The sequence below is a fragment of the Enhydra lutris genome, unplaced genomic scaffold (genome assembly GCF_002288905.1).
Source record: "Enhydra lutris kenyoni isolate GAN:26980312 unplaced genomic scaffold, ASM228890v2 scaffoldscaffold75, whole genome shotgun sequence".
In the NCBI taxonomy this organism is placed as follows: Eukaryota; Metazoa; Chordata; class Mammalia; order Carnivora; family Mustelidae; genus Enhydra; species Enhydra lutris.
Window position 1 is genome coordinate 3,949,212 of NW_019154159.1, and position 21,783 is coordinate 3,970,994.

The following is a 21,783-nucleotide window of genomic DNA, read 5'->3' on the forward strand; positions in this document are numbered from 1 at the left end:
GCTTTTAGGATTACCATAAATACACCTCTGTCTTCAACTCCACAATTTACTGCCTGGTTCCAGAAGACAAGGTTACGGAAAGAGCTGGAGATTAGAAGCGACTCTCTGCACCCCACGATCGCAGGTGTCATCCCAAAACGAGGGTTCTGGGCTGGGGCCCCTCCAGAGTGAGCCACCATTTGCACCCCCAAGGGAGTCCTCCCCTCCTTCCTTCCTTCTTCGAAAGCAGAATCTAAGTTTGCAAATGTTACCCAAAGTCTCTCCAGGATACCAAATGAATGTAGCATATTTAGCCAAATAAAGTGCAGAACATGCCAGAAATTGAAAGATGGGCTTCCGCAGTTCCCAATTTTTACAGCAGGCGTTTCCATTAAACCAACAACAAAAACAGCAACAGAAAGTACATTTCTTCTGCAGAATCTTTATAAATATGGCTCTAACGAGCAAAAATTCCTTTTAGACATTCTCCTGCAACAAAACACGACTTTCTGACCCGCCCTGCAGAGAGAGCACGGTGCGGCTCCGTTCAAGGCAGAACAAAACCACAAAATGGATTTTCATGGGGTTAAACTGTCTCGATGCGGGAAGACTTAGGGCTGGCGCGGGGCTCCCCTACCACGAGTCTGACTCGGTCTGATTCAGGACCCAGGTGACTGAAGGGGCAGTACGGACCTCAGCAGAGGGGAAGAAACGGCAGCCTGCCCACGACCCCCCGGGCTGCAGGCCACCCTCGAGTGCGCGAGGTCTCCCCCGGAGCGCGTGCAGTCGCGCCCAGGACACGGCCCCGAATCCCAGCGGGCCGAATGGAGACCCGGCCCTAGATTAGAACCACGTCCTCAAGCCTCGCCCCGGCCCCACACTCACTCCCCCAGAACCGAGGCAGAAAGCAGGGAAGGGCGCAGTTGCTTCTCCCTGCCCGCCCCGAGTCTTGGGGGGCCGGGCTCCACCCCTGCAGCCCCAAGAAGGAACCCGGGCAGCTCGCCTCCGCCGGGCGCCTCGTCCCTCTCGCCTTCGGGGGAAACAAGCCAGACCGCCCCCCCCCCGCCCCAGCACGGGGTCTCCCGTTCCCTCCCCGCCCCCGGCCCGTGGGGCTCCGCGCAAAGCAAGAGACGTCTGCCCCACACCGAGGGGCCCCGCGCCGAAGGGGAGAGCCCGGGAGGGGCCCCGCAGCAGCGCCCCTCGGAGGCCGGGGCAGGAAGCGGCCCACTTCCCCCCTTCGGGCCTGAACAATGGCCCTTTGCCCGGAAAGCGAAGCTCGAAGGGCGGCGCCCCGCGGGCGCGCGGCCCCCGGGTCCCAGGCCCCCGGGCGCCCATGCCAGCCGGCGAGAGACCGGCCGGCGCCCGAGACCCGGCCCGGCCCCGGCGCGCGCGGGACCCCAGCACAGCGCGCCAGGCCGAGCCCGCCGCGAACAATGCGCGCCCCGCCCCGCGCCCGCCCCCGCGCACCCATGCCGGCGCCGGAGCAGGGCGGCCCGCGGGGGCGGGCGCGGCGCGGGGGCGCGGCGGCGGTGCGCGTGCGCGGGGCGGGCCCAGCGCGGGGCGGGGGCGGTGCTTTGTGTGCGGCCGGCGGGGCGCGCGGCGGCGGCGGCGGCGGCTGGGCCAGCGGCGGCGGCGGCGGTGCGGGGCGTGGGGAGCGGCGGGCGCCGCGGTCGGGGCGGGCGCGCGCGGCAGCATGGAGGAGCTGAGCAGCGTCGGCGAGCAGGTCTTCGCCGCCGAGTGCATCCTGAGCAAGGCGGCTCCGCAAGGTGCGTGCGGCCCGGCCCGCGCCTGCCCCGCGCCCGCCCGCCCCGGCTCACGCGCCTCTTCTCTCCCCGCAGGGCAAGCTGGAGTACCTGGTCAAGTGGCGCGGCTGGTCCTCCAAGTGAGTCCCCCGCGGCGCGGCGCCCGCCTTCCCGCCCGCGCCGCCTCGGGCCCGGGGGGCGGGGGCGTCCGCGCGCTGGGCGGGAAGTTCGCGGGGTCCCCGCGGGCTCGGCGGGAAGGGGGCGCGCAGCCTGCGCGGGGCCGCCCTTTGTTTACGGGCCCGCGGGGCGCGGGGCTGGGCGGCCTTTGCCGGAAGCCCCTCCGGCTGACCCCGGGCCCCGCGCCCCGGCCCGCTTCCCTCCCGCGCTGCGCGCTCCTCCCGTCCTCCCGCGCGCATTTGTTGCCTGCGCCCCCGGCCCGCCTCAGCCCTCCCCGCGGGACGCGAACCCCCCTCCTCCCGTCCATATTTCCCCGCTGTAACCTGAGCTTCCTATTGATGGATGGAAGGGCTCCTTTTCCCCCTGCTTAAAGTAAGGAAGGGGACTTGGCATCCCCGGAAGGGGCTCTGTTTGCAGCCCCTCGGGCACACCCGCTCCCCCTTTCTCCCCGCTCCGCACTTCTCTTTCTTCGCCCTCCCCTCCCGGTGCCCCGGCCCGCGCTCGCTTGGGCGCAGGCCACATTGTTCGTAATCTTTGGGCTGCGCTCCTGTGCCCCCCCACCCCCCGCCTTCCCCTCCCTGCATCCTGGAGCGGCCTTCCCTTCCCTCGCTGGATCCGGGCCAGGCTTTGGGGGCTTCCCTCCCGGCAACTTCCCATTTTATTGGGATTTGTTTTCCTCCCGGGGGAGACCGTGGAGTTTTCCTGAGGCCGAGTGCTAGTTAGTTGAAGGCTGAGGTGGTGGTTTCCCTTGGAATTTGAGGCTGAGGTGGTGGCCTTAAGGCCCCCAGTCTGCAGAAACCGACCTAGGCGTGGGTGGGGTTTGGGGGGACTCTGCCACAGCACCGCGATGCCCTTGCCATCAGCAGGGATTCAGGGCGAGGGGGCGGGCCCTTTCCAGCTGTTTCCTGAAGTGGCCTGCCAGGGCCTGGTGTGTCTTGACTCCTTGCTTTTTGCTTTTCCAGACACAACAGCTGGGAGCCAGAGGAGAATATCCTGGACCCAAGGCTGCTCCTGGCCTTCCAGAAGAAGTGAGAACGTTAACAGCACGCGTGGGAAGGGGGAGAATGTTGGGGAGACCTGTGGCCTGTCGTATGGTGGTTCAGGGCCAAGCCGGCCTTGCAGGGGTCCTGGGCCTGGGCTGTGGTCTGAGGGCCTCCCCCTGGGGTGGTGGTCTGTAGGGGTGGGGCCAGCTTTGAGGTCCCAGATGAACCCCTCCCCGACCTTCCGTCAGCTGGCCTGGCCGGCATCATGTCCAGAGCTCAGAAGTCACCGCGTCACTGCCGCTCGGGGTCTTTCTGCTGGCCAGTCTTGCAAAAATGAACCCTCTTGGTTCCTTCCTGAAAAGTTCTGCCTTCTCTTGTTGGCCTTTGCTGTTGAGTCATTTGCCAACGGCACTAATAAAAACCAGGATCGCAGGTTTGCCATAAAAATGGTGGCCTGGCCGCCCAGTGCTGCCTGAGGGTGCTGCTGAGCAAGGGGAGGCCCAGAGAGGGAGCCGGAGCAGCACAGCAGAAAGTTAGTGGGTTCTGTACCGGAAACGACACATTATTTATCTTTAGGCTGCGAAACAGGTGGTACCCGGGCGGGGGAGCTCCCTTGCCGGTCTCGGGGGACAGACCTACTTCTGTAATTTTAGATGTCATCTCTATTTTTAGATAGGAGAGTTGGTTTAGGAGAGACCTTGAGGTAGGCAAAAGGGAGGCGAGGGGCAGGTGACGGAGGGGCCAGCTGTCCTGGCAGGAGGGTCCAGGGAGCGATGTCCCTGAGCACACTGCCAGGAGCGGGGGGTGCAGACTTTGCTGCGGGTTACCCTGTTGCTAGACGCAGTTAAATGAGTCGCTCAGAAGGTTTCCCATTTGGGGTCAATCTGACCAGCTTGTTCTCTGGTCCACTTTTTACCCCCACACTAGAGCGACATTTGGGGTCTTCTCCAAGAGGCCGTGGCAGTGGGCAGCAGGTAAAGCTGGGCTTTGGGCAGAGTTAGGAGGGACGAGGCCAGCGTATGCTTTCCTCTGTACCTTTGGAAAAGCTTATCAGTAATCTGATTGTCTTTTGTTGAATTTGTAATTTTTAAGCCTGGGGGGAGGGGGTGAAGGGAGCTGGTCCATTTCTCCGCAAGACAGCACCCTAACTGCTGAGGGGGTGTGCGTCCTTTTTGGTTACCGCACAGCAGACGAGAACTAGGCTGAAATAGGCAGGCGGTGTGAGAGTTGAAAACAAGCGTGGGGTGGTCTGGCTTACATCATGGGGAAGAGAAGTCAGGGAAGTGGGTGTCTCCCCCTGTGCACCCAGAAGACACCCCCACCCCGAAACTAGGAGCTGGCCGTCCTGTGCGTGGTGGGGCCGGGGGAGATTTGTAAGGGCAGGTGTGGGGTTCACAATCTGAGGGTGCAGGTTAGTGTGTCAGCAGAAGAGACCCAGGGGAAAGCCCTGCCCTTCTGTGACAGTTCAGGGCTGCTTTGGAGACTGGGAGCTCTGTCTGGTGTACTAATTGGGTTCTTTAAGCGATGGCGTTCCAGGCCCCAGTGAGATGACTGGTTGCCCCTTTTAATTACTGGGAAGCTTTTCCAGATCAGCGTCTTCCCGGGGGTGGCCTGAAATACAAGCTTTCTCTGGGGGTGGGGCTGGAAGCAGCTTTCTTGGCTTCGTAACCCCGAGTTCCGGGAGCTGGGAGCTGATTAAACGTGTCATCCCAGAGGTGCGGGCTTTGAGCTCCAGCCACAGCAGGATCAGACACCAGACGCGTTCTAGGAACAGAGGAGTGTCAGGAAAAGGAAATGGGAGAGGGAGCTGGGGCACCGGCTCTGGGAAGACCAGAGTGCGCGATGGGACCAGAGCCCTTAGTTCCCGGGACCGGGGCTCACAGATTAGAGAGACAGAGGCTGGGGCCAGTGGTCCTTGTCCACCCGTGCAGCACACTTGTTTGGAGTGCTGGGCTTGGGCCGTGTGACAACTAAGGCTCCTTCTAGCAGGCTGTGTTCTAGAAGTTCCGTGAAACATTCTCCCTGGGGAAAGCGGCCGGGCTTAGCACAGGGCTGTCTGAAGAGGAGTCGGAGAAACCGGAGAGCTGTTCCTTTCCCTGCTTTGCTGAGATGTCTTTCACTCAGCTTTACCCAAAGGCAAATGAAACCGATAGGTAAAAAGCTGATACTGTACTGGGAAAAAGAGAGTCTGGACGTCTGACTCGGGTGCGTTACGAGTGGCCGTGTTTCTGCAGTGGGGCTGGGGAAAAGCTACGTTGGGCCCGGAGCGTCGGTTGGGGGTGGTGTTTGGGGGCTTGGGGTTCCCGTGTGGTGGGAGAGGGTGTGCGCACGGGGCTTCCCGCGCCTGACTGGTGACTGTCTCAAGGGAACATGAGAAGGAGGTGCAGAGCCGGAAGAGAGGCAAGCGGCCCCGGGGCCGGCCGAGGAAGCACACGGTGGTGTCCTGTAGCCGGCACTCCAGACTCAAGGTGAGTAGCCGCTTACCACCCACGTGGCCACTTACCTCCCGCACCCCCTCTGCGCAGGAGGGTGGAGGGCTCAGGACTGGGTGTCCGGCTGGCTCTTCCACAGCTGCTTTCTCGGTCTCCCTGGCTCAGGAGGGCCTCCTGCCTTCTTCCTTGCTGGTGGCTCTATGCCTCTGCCAGCAGGAGGCAGCAGCGAGCCCCTGCTCCCCTCCCCCTTGGTGCCTGTCCCTCTGCGGGGAGGGCTGATCCCCTCCAGGGCTGGTTTCCTGTTCATTTGTTGTCCCTTCCACACTCCTTTCCAGTGGACGGCAGGGTCAGACTTGGCTGCTAAGCACTTTCTCGCAGGCACAGAAAAGACCAGGAATTATGTACACAGTAGGTGCTCGTAGGTTCGCCGAGTAGACACAGTGAACCAGGGCAGCCACGGGGACGCACGCTTGGGGTCCAGGGCTGTGCCCTTTCTTCAGTTCAGAAGGAGGATGGAGAAAAGGGTCACGGCCCCAGTCTGGGGTGTGTCTGGGATTCCTTTCTCGAGGGCACTGCCCCAGGACCTGGAGCCCTACACAGTGTGGCCAAGAGCTCGGTCACAGACAAAAGCCGCCCTTCTGGGAGGCTGTGACAACCTCACCTTAAGGCTTGTTGGCTGGTCCGCACATCCCACTCTCATCTTCACATCTTCCTTTCGAGTTGGACGGTGGGAGCAAGGGGGGGTCCTGTGCCCTCGGGCTCTCATCAGCTGGGGTGACCAGCCGGAGACCATCGAGGCGGGGAGGCCTGGCTGGGCAAGGAGGTTCTGGAGCCCCGGGTTGGACTGGATCGTGCTGGGCTGAGGGCAGCAGGGAGCCAGCGTTGGCTCTGTCTCCCTAACGGGTGGCCGTGGAAGCGCGGGCCCGGTGAGACAGAAGACAGCAGGCAGCATTTTCACTCTCCTGTGTGCTGGAATGTTCTGAAGGGGTCCGCTTTGGAAGTGGGAGGGCTGGAGCAGGATGTCCTCTTGCTTCAGATTACAAGCACGTCCACACGTGACTTTGTCTGGCTCGTAAGCTCGGCACTTCCCTTTCCCTCTGTGGGGGAGCCTGCAGCCGGCCCAGCGGCCCCCTTCAAGGCCGTGCCGCCCGGGCCTTGACCGCGCACAGCTCTTTGCTTCGTTCCTCTGCTCCGGTTTCACAAACCGCCTGTTCTTTGTTCCACTCATTCTGCTTCTAACTGCATCTCGTGGAATCTCACAAGGGCTTTTCCGATCTCTTCTGGAACAGGCCGGCGAGGCCTCACTCCCTCCTGGCTGCGTCTCTAGTGTGGCAGCCACCGGCGCGGTCTCCGCGTGGAGGTGTCCCGACGGCCCCGGGGCCCGGCCTTCCAGGCAGTGACCACGTCTGTGCTCTGTCTCTGCAGGAGCCCGACGCTCCCTCCAAGTCCAGCAGCTCTTCGTCTTCGTCCACGTCTTCCTCCACCTCCTCTGACGAAGAGGACGACAGTGACTTAGATGCCAAGAGGGGTCCCCGGGGCCGTGAGACCCACCCGGTGCCTCAGAAGAAGGCCCAGATCTTGGTGGCCAAGCCCGAGTTGAAGGATCCCATCCGGAAGAAGCGAGGCCGCAAGCCCCTGCCTCCGGAGCAGAAGGCGGCCCGAAGACCCGTGAACCTGGCCAAGGCGCTGAAGGCCGCCCGGAAGGACCTGGGGGCGCCGGCTGGCAAGCTGCCCCCTCCGCTCAGCGCCCCCGCGGCCGGCCTGGCCGCCCTGAAGGCCCACGCCAAGGAGGCCTGTGGTGGCCCCAGCGCCATGGCCACCCCAGAGAACCTGGCCAGCCTGATGAAGGGCATGGCCGGCAGCCCCAGCCGGGGCGGCATCAGCTGGCAGAGCTCCATCGTCCACTACATGAACCGAATGAGCCAGAGCCAGGCCCAGGCCACCAGCAGACTGGCCCTCAAGGCCCAGACCGCCGGCAAGTGCGGCCTCGGGCTGGACCTCAAGGTGAGGACACAGAAGGGGGCGCTGGGGATCAGCTCCCCAGGAAGCAAAGTCCCAAAGGCCCCCAGCAGTGGGGCCGTGGAGCAGAAAGGGGGAAGCGCTGGGGGGCCCCCCTATGTCCACAGTAGCAGCAAGGGCCCTGCAGCGTGCCTGGGCCCCCAGCCTGCACCCACCCAGGAGCTGAGCCTCCAGGTCTTGGACTTACAGAGTGTCAAGAATGGCACAGCGGGGGTGGGCATGGTCGCCCGCCATGCCACAGCCGGCAAGGGTGTCCCCGCCACCAGCCCAGCCGTGGGGAAGAGCGTCGTGGGTGGCCCCACCGGGGGGAGCGGGGCGGCCATGCCTTCCGACGGCAGCAAGAGGGAGAAGCTGTCCTCTAGGGTGACGGCTCTGCCCACGTCCGCGGGCAAGAGGGACTGTGTGAGGGGTAGCGCGGCCCCCGGCAGTCAGGAGGGCCACACAGCCCCTGGGGAAGGACGCAAGGCGGCCTTGGCGGCAGAGCTGAGCGCCGGGGAGGAGAGCAGCTCCGACTCAGACCCTGGCTCAGCCTCGCCACCCGGCGCCAAGCAGAACCCATCCGTGTCTGTCCAGACCAGCCAGGACTGGAAGCCCACCCGCAGCCTCATCGAGCACGTCTTCGTCACCGACGTCACTGCCAACCTCATCACCGTCACGGTGAAGGAGTCCCCCACCAGCGTGGGCTTCTTCAGCCTGAGACATTACTGAAGCCCCACCCAGCTCTGGCCTGTCCTTCTCTGGCCTCTAGTTTTGCTTCGATAACAGCCCTGCACCCCCAGGCCCTTTCTGGGGTCGGGGTGGCTTCCTTCCAGGGCAGGCTTGGAGGGACTTGCCCCAGCCCTGCCTGTGTTTTCAGGCAGGGGAGTACCTTGATGCCTTGCCAAGGCCTGGCCTTGCCCTTGTTCCTACCTCTGGGCCTTCCCACGTGCCTCAAGAAATCTGCCTCCTGCATCTCGGGCCGAACGTTCCTCAAGGCCGTCCCCTGTTTGCTGTTGGAACTGCCCTGCCCGGCCTGTGACGACAGGGTGGGGGTCAGCTTTCCCCTGGATTTCCGGGGGGGCACAGCTGTTAGAGGAGGGATCCGCTCGGTAGTTCTTACCCGGTGGTGGGGAAGCAACGTGGACTGGGGTGGGGGCCTCTGGGGACTGCTCCAGGGCTCAACTAGGTTTGTCAAGATGGGCCAGGGGGCAGGTAAGGGACATCACCCATCAGGATCCCTGCAGAACGGTGCCTGACTGCCGAGGACCAGGGGCCTTGTCCTTGGCCCTGTCCCGTGCCAACAGCTCAAGGCTGCAGCCTAAATGTGGAACAGGTGTGGGCTGCATCCCTTGGTGATCTGTAATTCCGGTTCAGATTAACAACTGCAGTGCCCTAGTGCTGGCGGGAGGTCAGCACGAACCAGGAGCAGGCTGGTCCCAGAGCTGTTCCACTAGAACCTCCTGTTTCTGGGGAGCAGAAGCAGAAGGGTGTCACTTTGGCTGCCCTCCTTTCTGCTGTTCTGTGCAAGGACAGCTGTGGCCCCACACGCTGCCTCTGAGAAACTGTGGAAGGTGGGAGTGTGGGCAGTTGCTGGAGTTAGACGCACCCTCCATGGCCTGCTGGCTTCGGGCTTGGGACAGGTGTCTGGCAGCGGCCACCGTGCCACCCTCTGCCACAGTGGGCGGGCAGCGCCTTCCCTGACAATCCCTCCCACCTTTGGGGATTCCACATGCTCCTTCCCCACTGTGAAGCTGTGTACCCGGACCATTTGGAAGCAGGGCACAATCTGAGCATTCCCCCTACCCCTGGCAGAGGGCCCCTGGAGAGGCTGGATCCACCAGCCTGACCGCCTGCCCCCAGATGGGCTGAGTCCGGGACGAGCCTGGTGTGGCTTGTGGCAGAAAGGTGGCTCAAGGAGCAGGGTCACCGGGTCTCTGTGATGCCAAGAGAAAAGTGGAGGTGCGGGGTCCTCTTCGGCCTCAGTGGTTGTCGGAAGCCAGCCAGCAGGTGTGGGCATTCCCTCTGTCCTGTTGCCTTGATCGCAGGGGACCCCAGGCTCACGCGGTGGGCTCAACTTTCTAAGGGGCAGCCCTGCCAGACCCCCGCTCCCTTGTCCCTCCCCGTCTGCACCAAATACAAGAGACGGCTGGTGCTGTGAGTCCGTCTCAACAGTGTGCCTTTGGGGACAGGCCGTGTCCGGGAACTTGCCAAGGGGTGTCTGTGTGCAGCTTCTGGTCTCCTGTGCAGTAGCCTTGCTGGGCCACGGCGGGAGCAGGGCCCATCTCGGCAGGTCGGAGGGCGGAGCTACCCAGGTGACCCGGCTGGAACCAGAGCGGGCAGGAGAGAGGAGACTTGCTCCCTCCTCCGTCCTCTCCCAGGAGGTGGGGGGAGAGGCTGCAGCTCCCTGCACAGTCTGGAAGAGAGGGATCCCAGCATTCTGGGCCGCTGACCCCAGCTTCCCCTCTGGTTCCTGGATACCCCGATGCTCCCTGGCTGTAAATCGAGGGGCTCCTCCCGGCTGCCTGGCCCTGGGGGGAGGGGCTGCTGGCTTCCAAGTTTTGCAGCTGCCGTGCTGCCTTAGAGCCCCCGAGCCAGGCCACCAGCCGCCCTCCAAGCCCTTGGGGCCACCCTGTGTTTCCGCGGGCCACTGGTTAAACGCTTGTTGGAGCTGACCTGACGTCCTCGGCAGCCAGGTCTCCAAACCCCGACGTGGTGCCTTTCTGTTTACCAGCTACTTCAGTCCCAAAGTTGACCCTGCCGCACCTCACTCCCAGCCACTTTGCCTTCTTGCTGTGTTGTGTGGGCTTTTGGTTTCTTACTGTTGTGTTTTTTTCTGGTGCTTGTGACTCCATGTGGTTCATGTTTAAAAGGGTGTGTGCGTGTGTGTGTGTGTGTCCGTGCACACACGTGTTGGTGTGACCGCCTGGGCTGGAGAGTTGGTTGTCACGTTTACCAATAAAAGTTGTGCTTTTTTATTTGCTGCTATGTGTGTGTGCGTGTCCGTGCGTGGCTGGGCATCAGCCACGTCTGACCGGAGAGTCATGGACTGTGCAGGGTTCCCTACAGGGGCTGCCTCGCGGTGTAGCCTGACTGGGCGTTTTAATCCCGTCGTGTCTTTGTTTGCGTGTCTGTCATGGCTAGGAAGAAGTGGCCAGTCTGTCCTATTCTTAAGAGGGCTTGACATATTTTTATATATATTTTTTTGGTACCAAAAAGAGTGTGCCTTGTTTTGGTTACACTCAAAATTCTGACCTGACCAAGAGGGCTCTGGGCCTAGAGGTTTCATTAAGGGGAAACAGGGAGGCCCAGAGCTTTTGGACCAATTGCTGGCTTGATTTGTGTTTTTTAATTAAAAAAAAAAAAATCATTCATGTATGCCACTTCTGATTGCTTTAAACTATGGCTGTTGTTTGCTTTTTTAAAAGAGTGAGTATGTGATTGCCCCGGGAAGCTTAAGATCTTTGTTGAAGCAGGACAGCAGCCCAGCCCCCTTATTCAATCAGGACCTACCAGGTAGAGAAAATGCTTCCCCCAGGAAGCCGGTGGTGGTTTGAGGGGAGGGGGTGGGAGGAGGGGCGAGGTAGTGCCTAGATGACCAGATTTTTGCTCAAGTACATTTAAAGATTCTGTTGCTTTTCTAGTATTTTTGGAAAACTAACACTAGGCCTAGGTTACAGGTTTGTTTTCTGGTTTCTGATGTTAATTTATTTTGCAGGGGAAAGACATTAGCAAGTGGTGTCAGGGTTTGTCTTACTTTCTGTTAACTTTTAGTATACCAATAAAATTTTTTTTAACTTTGTCAGCCTGGTTTATATCCTGCGTGATGCCTGGAAATAGTAGTCTCTCTTCACATCCCCTTTCTGGAGGCAAAACACTCTGGATGTGGACTGAACTGAGGGACCAAAACATCTAAGGCTTCAGGAAAGGGTTAGCCCCTTCCTGGAGCGTGGAAAAGGGTGTTTTTCTCTAGGCAAAGGGGTCGGGTTGGTTACGACTGTGACCCCTACACCAGCAGTTCACAAAGGGCAATTTGGCCACGACTGGACGTGATTCTGGTGGTCACACCTTGGGGGCAGGGGTGTCACTGTCCCTGATATCTAGTGGACAGAGGCCAGGGACGCTGCCCGACATCATAAACTCACTTTGAGACCTTTCCCAGAAAGTGATACTTCAAGTTAACCCCAAAGACACTGTGCTGGAAAGTTCCATGACCCCTTGAGTCCCCTCCTGGGCTACCTCTTTGAAAAGGACATAGCTCAAAAACCCCAGGGGATTTGCTCCAGAGGTTTGGAGTCATGGGTGCCACTGTAGTCCTAACTCCGCTCATAAGAAGGAGGTGGTTTGCCTATTCTAGAACCTTCCCTGGGCCTTCAAGGTTTGCATCACCCTCGGCCTGAATTTGTTCATAAATTTCAGCCTGCAGGGAGACGCAAGCTCCCTTTGAAGTGACAGAAGTTGGACCTGTATGTTGGCCTTCGTTGGCACGCTAGTTGGGGCGAAGGCCTGAATGTTTTCCCTCCTGAGGAGGTTTTCGCTACAAACAGAAATGTGACCCACTCCAGAAAAGGCCCGGGGATTGGAAGTGCAGCTCCTGGGGGACAAGGCCGCAGGCCTGCTGTCTTTGTTGCCCCTGCAGAGAGGCTGGGGCCGTTTTGTTCTGGAAAAGGAAGGTGGGCAGGAATGACGCCTGCCTTGCTGGCTTCTGGCTTTTGAGAGCCGCAGAAGGGGGGCAGGGATGGCCGGAAAGAAGTGGGCACCGCGCTGCCCCCGGTGGCCAACCGGGCTTTCCGTGGGAGCCCCTGTCTCCAGAGCCTCCGCCAGACGGGTGCGGGGCCCTGACCCACAGCGGCCTTTGTTCGTTTCTGCGCGGCTGATCTGATGGCCTAATCCACCGCCTTCCCAGAAGAATGGGCTGGGCTGCCAAGGGGCCCAACCCGGCCCGCGGCCTCCCCCGTCCTCAGCCCCGCGCCGCGGGGTCCAGCCTAGGGCGCCCGGCAGTACTGCTCAGCAAGGCTTAGAGGATCCCGGCGGCCGAACACCCCCTTCCTGCCCGCGAGGGAGGGCGCAGAGGGCGCGCCCACCGTGGCCCACCGCGGCGTGCTCTGCCGCAGCTTTCCCCGCTCCTCTGGAGGCCCAGAAAGGCACCGGCCCGAGCGCTCCGCTAATCCAAAACCCCGGAGGGGGCGGCGCCGGCAGAGGGACAGAGGCCGTCGCCTCCAGAGGGCGCGCGCTGCCCGCGGACTTGGAGCCTCCGGCTCTTGGGTCGCGCAGGGGACGTTCCCCACCTCGGGCTCCCAGCTGCCCCGGGGAGCCGAAGTGCGCGACCCCCACCCGACAGCTCCCAGGTGCCGCCGAAAGCCTCCATCTTCGAAGTCTGCGGAAGAAAGCCCCGGCCCCAGTGTCCAGGCCCCTAAGGCTGGACGCCGCGGAGCGCCGCCAAACACTGAGCGGCTCGCATCTCAGACTGCGGCTGGATCGAGGCCCCTCTGGGCCCGGAGGGCTTTTTGGCGAGAGTAGGAAGTCAGAGCATGAGCCCCCAAGGCGCTGGTTGCCGGCCTTCTCGCCGTCGGGTCTCTGGCGGGCGGCACAGAGCCTCGACTGGGATCGGTGCGTTGTAAGTATCAAAGGGACAGAAAAATGGATTCGATCCGCCGCGCTCCACGGAGCCATAAAGATTCCAGTTCAGCCAGCGGCGGCCACAGCCGCCGACCCTGCCCTAGGGAGCAGGGGAGCCGACCCAGGGCCGAGGCAGCCCCGCGGGCAGAGGTCTCCGCACCTGGTCCCTGGAGAGCCTGTCCAGGGAACGGGTACAGCGCAAGGAGCTCCTGGTCAAAGCCGAGGTGGATGGTGGCCAGCCAGCCAGGGAAAGGGGACAGAGTGGGCACCCTCCCATCTGCCTAGACACCAGTCCCCTCCGCTGCCCAAACACCCAGGAGAGGTCGCCTGAGGGAGTCCCGACCGAGCAGCTGGGCCGCCGCTCAGGGGCTGGCCTCCCGTGGAGCCCCTCGCCAAGCCACCCCACTCCATCCCCGCCCCTGACTCTGCCCCCCGCGGCCGCAGGCCCTTCAAGTCCAAAGGGCACTCAACGCCCCATGACCCGCTGCCCCGATCCCCAGCGCCAGTCGCTCGCTCCCTCCCCGATCCTCCCACTCAGCTCTCAGAACTGGGGAAAGAGGCGCGGAGAGCACCGCCAAGGGCGGGGTCCCCAATCGGTTGGCCAAAGACTGGAGATGCGCGGGCGAAAGCGTCCCCACGCCCCTCCCTTCGCGCTCTGCCGGTGTGCCCAGGTCTGCGCTTCTCTGCGCCACAAGGTGCGAGGGTGGGGTGCCTACAGGGGTGGGACTGGGACAATGCCATGGCCGCCTTGGGGTCCGGAAGGTGGCTCTCCCAAGCCTCCCCACGTCAGCGCCCTGCAAAGTCTTCCGCCCGGAAGGGCCAAGAACCCCCATCCCCACCCTGAGCTCTGGTCTCCCCCGACCGCGCCTCTCCTGGCGTTGGGGCTTCTACACCCCAAGAAGACCGGGGACGGAGAGGCTGGCGGGGGGGCGGGGGCGCGGGGCTGCTCGGCGGCAGCGCCAGGTTCACTAATCACATCAGCGTGCTCTGCGCCGGCTCCCAGCAGCCAGTTGCCTAGCAATACCCGCGAATTCAATTCCTCAATCAATAGGCGCGAGGCGCTGCATTTCGGGGAGCGCTGGCGAGGCTGGGTGGGTCTGGGGGGCGGGTCCCACGACAGCACCGGGAAGCAGACCCAGAACCGCCAGCCTCGAGTCTGCGGGCGCCCGGGCCTCAGGGACCAGCGCCGTCCGGTCTAGGGGTGGGGAGCGCGGCGGGAGGGGGGGCGGGAGAACCCCATCAGAAGAGAGGGGACCCTAAAGGTCGTGCCCATCTTCCTGATGTCCCCGAGTTCTGCCTGGGTCCCAGAGAAGTGCATCCCGTAGGTGAGGAAAACCACGACCTCCCCGGGAGGCTAAGGAGAGGCATACCCCACTCCCACCGGAGCCCACCTCTCCCCCCTCCCCCAGCGGGGAAGTTTCCCGAGTTGGGGACAGGCCTTTGCTGGGGGAATCCTCCGGGCCGATGGGGGTGTGAGTGGGGGGTGGGTGGGATGGGTAATGAGACTGGAAAAAAGGGTCCTTTCTCCCGGGGCCAGTGTTCCCTCTGGTGGGGGGCGGGGAAGGGGAAGCAATAAAACCGAGACATGTCTCTATTTACAAAGTATATATTTAAACACGTAGAAAGCGGTATTGGATACAGACATTCACGACCGCAGAAGATAGGTACCGAAGCTTCGCTCTTGAGCTGAGGCGGGGATCGATTGGAGATTTGTACAAATCCTAGAATTAAATAAACTCCACACGCGCACATCCGGCGCGGTTGCAGACTCCCAGCCACGCGGCCCTGGCCCCTGCCCACCCCCACCCCCAGGTCAGCGTCGCAAGAGCGAGAGGAGAAGACACACACACACGCACAGCCACGGACAGACGGCAGACAGAGGGGCGGCGGGGGCAGAACCAGGCTGGCCTCGGGACGTCGGAAGGAAGGGGCAGAGTCAGCCCCGAGGGAGGGAGAGGGGAGCCACGAGAGGACGGGAGAAAGGAAAGCGGCAGCCAGGTGGACACGTGTCCCTGAGTCACCGTCCACTGGGTGACAGACACGTCCCTTCGATGAAGCTTCATCTGAAAACAGCGTCCACATTTTAGTAGATACACTTAGTCAACGGCGCTTCTTTATACAAAGTCTAAAATACCAGTTTTACAAATGTGAGCGGATAAAAATCCCCTTTCCGGGGGCTTCTCTTTATAGGCGCAATTTGATATTCAAAAACAAATAAAATCACGTAGTACACCGTCTTCCTCTTTTTTGCCCCTCTCTCTAAAGGCAAGAAAGTCTGGAGGAGAGAGGGAGGCGGGGAGTGGGGAGTGCGGAGGAGGACGGGACTGCAACTCCCACCCTGCACCCCATCCAGAAGCTCCCCCAGCCCCGGCCCCCCGCCTCGCTCGCCCCGAGTCGTGCTCCCGCCCGCGCGCGGGGCCCCCACGCCCTCCCTAGACGAGGAGCGGCCAGTCGGATCTTCCTAGCCGTTTAAGGGCGGCGGAGGCCGGGGGGGGGGGGGGGGCCAGGGATCAGTCCTCGAAGAGAAGGGGGGGTTGGGGGGGAGGGGAACAGATTTGTGCTTTCGAGTCCAAAGAGGGGCGCGCGTTCTGCGTCCCTGGAGCGCACGGGGGCGCCCGGGCCCCGCCGCCGCGCACGGCCTCCCCCGCCGCGGCCGTCTCTTTTCAACTCCCGCTCCTCCCGCCCCCTTTGGCGGAGTTTGAATGTCGAGTTCAAATAGAGAACACTCCGCGAATCGAAAAGGCCTATAAATTATAGCTTTTGCTTTTAAGAAGGGGGGGAGGGAGGAAAAAGCAAAAGTTCTGATGCGCATTCTTGGATGAAAACCTCGCCTCGCCCCTCCTTCCCCTCGCCCGCAGGAGCCGCCGGGGATGCGGGTCCTGCCGGGCCCCGAGCCCCGAGCCCCCGCCGCACTCCCCGCCAGGACTGGTCGCGGAGCCCCCCGCTCCCGGCCTCGCCCGCCGCCGCGCCTCCCTCCGTGGTCCCGCAGGGTGGGCCTGCCTGGCCGTGCGTCCGTGCGAGCGCCGGCGGCCCGCCCTCCCCGAGGGAGGCAGGCCAGTCCAACTCTTGCCGGGAGGCGGGGGCCACCGTCTCTTCTGCAGGCGAGGCTAGAGGACGCGGAAAGGAGAGTGTCCACCCCCAAACACTTTTCCTGGAAAACAACGACTGTCTCGAACTCTGGGCACGGACATGCAATCCTCCCAGTTTATTCTGGCATTTCGGGAATGTAAACAGATTCGCTGGATTTCTTTTCTTTCTGTGGAGTAAGGAAAGGAATCGAGGGAACCGGGAGACTCTGTCCACATGACATACACACGATCTGATCGGCGTGCGTCACACACACGTCAGCTCCCGTAAAGTGCATTTCCTGATGTGGTCCTGGGGGGATCTGCTGGTCCCCGCCCACCTGCAACTTTTACCTTCAACATCACACACAAAAGTTATTCAAGTGAATATCCCACCCCCCACCAACAGACTTCTCAATCTTTAAAAAAAAAAAAAGGCAAAACACACTGACCCCACCCCCTTTTTTTCTGATTGGGGAGCCCATCTTTTGTTGGCCTGGTGGGCCAATGGGAAGAGAGAGAAAACCCGGGTCCTGCTTGGTTCCACGGGTCTGCCATGGGGCTGTGGGAAAAGGGAGGAGGGGCGAGGTGGGTAGGCTGAGTCCCTCCAGACACCATCAGAGGTCCACTACCCAGGTCCCCAACCTCCCTAGTGCCCTGGGTGGCCGAGAGGCGGCGACTCAGCCCATCTGCCCCAACTAAACCACACTAAGTCTCTCTTTCTCTCTCTCCTTGTTTAAATAAAACAACTTCAAGAGTTGAAATATATATATTTAGATATTTTTTCTTAAATAACATATTTACATCTAATAGAAAATATAACTCTAGAGATAATCTTTCCAACCAAAACTGAAGGGAGGGAGGAGGAATGGAAAGGGCTGGGCATGTGAAGTTAGGGACAGGACCAGCCAGAAGGCCGCCTCCCACCCAGAAATAAAAAGCGTTATGCCAAGTTTGCGCTCCCACTCACTCTCCTGCTCTCTCGTCCTGGGATCACCCACCCAGCAATTCATCTTTTCTCTTTAAAAAAGCCTTGGTCCGTGTTACTTTCCTTAATGGTGACGGTCAAAAAGTTTGAGGTCACGTCGGTGACCACCACCTTCTCCAGGTTGGTCAGAGAGGGACTCCAGGACTCCTCCTCTGGGTCCCCCAGGATTCTGGCCACTGGGATCCTGGCGATGAGGGAGGGCCTTCCCCCCTGGGCCCCCATGTCCCGATACAAGCCCCCCACAGAGCCGGGGGTGCCTGAGCCATGCCGGACCCGGGGGCCACCTGGGTCCATGGTGCCCTGGCCTCTGGCATCCAGGAAGGTGGCCCTGTGCTTTATGACCCTGGCCGGAAAGGTGTCCACAGCCAGCTTGCCCGTGGCCTCTGCCGGGCTGGGGTTGGCCACACCGCACTGGGCCAGGTCCGAGTCCTGCCTCCGGGCCAGCTGGATCACGCTGTGGCCAGCTGGGAACTTTCCTGCCCCAGAAGGGGCCTCGTCCAGCTTCCTGCCCTTGAGGTAGTCTCCGAGGCCATCACTGGCTTCTCCCAAGGGCCTCTGCGAGGGGTCTAGGAGCTCCTTCCGGGGCTTGGGGCCTCGCTTCTTGGAGCTGTCTCCGGGTGAGCTGGGTTTGTCATCCGTGCGGCTGGCACCCCGCTCCCGCTCGCGCTCCCTCTCTCGTTCCCGCTCCCGCTCTCGCTCCCTCTCCCGCTCTCGGTCCCGGTCCCGTGGGGGCTCCACTCTGCAGGTACTGCTAGGGCTGCTGCTGCTTCCTGGTGGGGACAGACCCATGTTCCGAAGGCCCTCACGAGCTCGAGAAGTAGAGGCCAGGTCCTGGGGGGCGCGTCCAGGGTAGGGGATCCGGATGCCTCGGGCTGAGTCACTTCGGAACTCGTAGGTTTTGGCCTTTGCCTTGGCCTGGGCCTGCAGGAGAGAAGGCAGGTCAAAAGCAGACAAAAGCAGAGCAGGGCCCCTGCCTACTTCCCCCCAGGACCCCTCTTCCAGCGGGGGTCTTCCTGCTTCACCCTCTGATGCCTCAGAATTTCTATATGGGTGGGGGTGGGGCTTAGGGGCTGCAGTCTGGGGGACACACTGGAGAATTCGTCTGGAAGCAGCCATTTGCACCAAGCACACTTCTTGCTGGTACTGGATTATATGTCAATTGGGGATGGCCGTGGGCACAGTCCTAGCGTGGCTAAGCCCCTTACCCCAAGACAGCCCCTGGCGCCACCACTGACCAGGTGACAGCCCATCTGGGGGCTCCTTCCTACATTATAAATAAGCAACATGATCGGACACCCCAAAGGTCCATAAGCCCTCAGAGCCCCCTTCCCAAAAAACTCACACTACAACATTGCCGCCCACCACCGGGCACTGCCATCTTACCTTGAGGAGGAAGGTTTTGGGTTTGGGTCCTCGCTTTTTGGGGCCATAGAGCTCCATCTCCCGTTCCCTAGAGACAGAAAGGAGAGAGAAACGGGGTGTGTGTGTGTGTGTGTGTGTGTGTGTGTGTGTGTGAGTAAAGAATCTAGTGGCACTCCGGTCCAGGCTGGACCCGTGTCCCTAAGTTGAGGGTCTGAGCCTTGAAAGGGCCTGTACCTTTCCTCAAAGGCTGCAAGCAGGCGCGCATCCAGGATGTTTTCCTCGGGCTCCCATGTGCTGTACCTGGAGGGAATCAGGAAGAAGTGGGCGTCAGTCCCGGGAGCAGGGAAAGAGCGGCGTGTGTGTGTGTGTCTCTAACTTTTCTTGCATTGTGCTATATTTCCACGTAAAGGGGAAAAGAGGAAGAAAGAAACCTCCCGAACAACAGTCTGGGGCTGAGAATTGCATATAACCTACTTACTTCTGCGACCAGCCCTTCCATTTCACGAGGTACTCCATGCGTCCCTGCGGATGCAAAGGGGGAAATGCGTGTGTGCAAGGGGAGAAATGCATGACGAGGACACAAGAAATGCATGCAAAAAATGCATGCACCAAATGAATGCGCGAAATCCCACCGCGAAAGGCACGCGCTCGCCGCATCACCCCTGCACGAAACGCTGCACAAAGTGCATGCACCGGCATCCATCCCCCCACCCCGCCCCCCACCCATGCAATCTGTGCATCGCTGCAAGTCTAAGGAAAGCGCCTGGGCTCTGAGCCGCCGCCGCCGCCGCCGCCGCCGCCGCCACGGCCGCGGCCGCTGCTGGGACCTGGGGGAAGGGAAGCTGGGCTGCAGCAGGGGGAGGGAACACAGGCCGGGAGGGGAGGGCTCGGCCAGCCTCGGTCCGAGGCCCGGAGGTACCTACTTTCCGTATGCGCCGCTTCAGGAGGGCTTCGGCCGCGAACACCCGCTCCCCCACCGCTGAAAGCTCCATGTTGACTCGCCGCTTCCCCCCTTGGCCGCTTCCAGGAGCAGAAAAGCAGCAGCCAGCGCACGACAGACCATAATACTCTCCCGCTGACGTCAGTTCTCCTCCCCCTCCCGCGCGCCCGCTCCCTCCCCGCCCCCCTCCCGCGCGCCCGCTCTCCCCTCCCCTCCCGCCCAGCGCTTCCTCCGGCCCCACGTGTTGCTAACGACGTTGCTAAAGCGGAGCGGCTGGGGCCTGCGCCCCTGCGCGCTGATTGGCCGAGCCCCGGGCCACGCCCCTCTCCCTTTCTCCCCCGCGTTGCTACGTGACCCGCGTTCCAATCGCCAGGGGGCGGAGTCCGAGGCTACTCCAGAGACAGAGCGCGAGGGGGTGGGGGCCGCCGCCGGAAGTGACATAGCGGGGAGGGCGGGCCCGGCCGCTGTCAGTCTGCGGGGCTGGCGAGGGGGCTGTCCACCCTCTGTCCTCGCCGGGGCCCCCTCCCTCGCCACCAAGTTGTCCCTCCGGTGCTCGGCGTCCCCCAGGGCTCTCGCTGGAACCCCCGCAGTGGTGTCAGCCAGACCCCGCCCCCTCGGCAGACCCCGGCCGCCCCACACCCACCGCCCGGACTCGCGCCCTCCCCTCCCCCCCAGCCGCCGCCCGCACCGCACAATGCACAATGCACAGGTGCTGGGGTGCCGCGGGTCGCGCGGGTACCCCGCAAGCCGGCCTTTCGCCCCGGACCCGCTCCGCTCCCGGCCCCCTCCCCCTTCCGCACACCCGACCCTCGGTCTCCATGACAACGGCCTCCCCCGCCGCCGCCAGCCCCATCCCGCTAACAAATCAATGTGCCTGTGTCTCTGTCTCCTGTCGCGCGGCCCTGCCCTCGGCCACCCTCGGGCCCTGCGAGTCGAGCTGGGCTCGAGCGCTCGCTCCCAGCTCGGAAGCCGAAGGCAGACCTAGTGGGCACCCGCGGTCCCCGCCCGAGCCTGCCTGCGCCCCAGGACCCCGCGGGGGACGTCGCGCGTCCTCTCCCAGACCCCGGACCCGTCCCCGACGCCGGCAGCCACCTGCCCCTGCCGCCAGTCCGTGATGCTCGTCCCCGCCAGGCCCCGGCCCCGCGCGTCGCCAGCGCCAACCCTTTGGCAGGGGTCTGGGTGCGCTGGGGGAGGGCGCGGACGACCACCAAGGCAGAGCCTGAAGCCCGGCTGGGGTTGGGACCAGGGGCTGTGGGGGCGTCCGGCTCCCCGCGGACCCGAGCGACCTGCGGGGCCTGCGCCGTGCACTTCCTGTCCGGGGCTCTTCCGATGTGAGCTCCTCTGTTCACTCGGCCAGAAGAGGCCAGGAGACCCCGAGCGGGAAGTGGCGGGGGCATCCCAGGGTCCCGTGCTGCTTGAGGGACAGGGGCTCTCGGGCGAAGATGGCGGGTCCAGGAACAGGGGCGAGGGCCGGGCCACGGATGCCTGCGCGCACACACGCGCGCACAGACCCTTTGGCTCAGCTCGCGGGGAGCCGTGGCTGGGGCAGCGGCGCGGACAGCCCCAGTCCCCGCCCAGCTCTCCCGACCCTTTTCTCCTACCGCCCAAGCTGCAAGTCACAGCGCCCACTCCTTGGGACCCACGATTTAGTTAAAATATCCGTAATAAACTTGACTGGAAGCGACTTCCCTTGACGAGGGGGTAGAGTGGGAGAATGGGGAGGGGGAAGAGAGAGAGGGGACGAGAAAGAGAGAGAGAGAGAGAGGGCGAGCCAGGGAGTCTGACTCGACAGGGCAGGGAGCCCGGAGCGGAAAACGGGCCTCGGGTCCAAAGTTAGGTGCGCGGAGGGCGGCGGGTAGCGGCGCGGTCCCGGGCGCGCGGGACCGCCGTGGCTCCGAGCCCACCTTCTCTCCCACTCCCAGCCCCCGGCCCTGGAAACGCGGGGTCCCAGGCTTTGGCCTTGCTCCCAGACTTGACAAGGTGGGCGCCAGGTGAAAAGCCCCATCTCCGGCCGTTCTGTCTTAACGAACGGCGCGTTGGCGACGGCCACATCGCCCCGCCGACCCGCGCGGGCCGCCCGCGAGAGGCCGCCGACGGCCGCGTCCTTCATCATAAAAAGTCATTCCCGGTAACAAATAGTTTCGTTGGCCCGTGCCAGCGATACAGCTGTTTCTGTTTAAGCTTAAATACTTTCCAACAGTTTGGGCAGTAAAAATAAAGTCGGCCTCAGCCGCCTATAAGTGTCTGGTTTCCCCGCCCAGAGAAAGCCCACCCTCCGCCCTGGGCCCGGGTCGCCCTGCACGCCCTTCCTGCCCCCTCTTGGCATCCGCGGGCCGCCGTGGGCGACGCTGCCGGACCGCCCCAGTCCCGCACCGGCCGCCGGAGGAGGGTCGAGGGCCACCTTGGAGGCCTGAGGGAGGGAGCCTACGCCGAGCAGCGGGAGGACCAGACCCGCTTCGCCGCCCGCCCTCCCCCACCCCTCGCCGGCGGCCTGCGCCCGC

The 21,783-nt window shown here is 62.7% G+C and overlaps 2 protein-coding genes across 3 annotated transcripts; one reads left to right on the forward strand and one right to left on the reverse strand.

Moving 5' to 3' along the window:
• Window positions 1–1,672: 1,672 nt before the first annotated feature.
• Window positions 1,673–11,058, forward strand: LOC111160440 (chromobox 2). Its single transcript, XM_022523572.1, is given in 6 exon segments — window positions 1,673–1,732; window positions 1,734–1,745; window positions 1,818–1,861; window positions 2,861–2,926; window positions 5,247–5,349; window positions 6,739–11,058. Coding segments are annotated over 6 exon segments (1,587 nt in total). The 3' UTR covers window positions 8,041–11,058.
• A 5,654-nt stretch (window positions 11,059–16,712) lies between these two features.
• LOC111160445 (chromobox 8) lies at window positions 16,713–19,392 on the reverse strand. Of its 2 annotated transcripts, XM_022523579.1 has the most exons (5): window positions 19,266–19,392; window positions 18,821–18,864; window positions 18,577–18,642; window positions 18,364–18,430; window positions 16,713–17,901 (listed from the first exon to the last, which is right to left on the reverse strand). In XM_022523579.1, exons 1-5 carry the CDS (start codon window positions 19,332–19,334, stop codon window positions 17,002–17,004), a joined length of 1,146 nt encoding a protein of 381 aa, XP_022379287.1. In that variant the 5' UTR covers window positions 19,335–19,392; the 3' UTR covers window positions 16,713–17,001. The 2 variants fall into 2 exon arrangements, with proteins under 2 accessions (XP_022379287.1, XP_022379286.1); XM_022523578.1 differs by lacking the exon at window positions 19,266–19,392 and having other exon boundaries at window positions 18,821–19,041.
• Window positions 19,393–21,783: the final 2,391 nt, after the last annotated feature.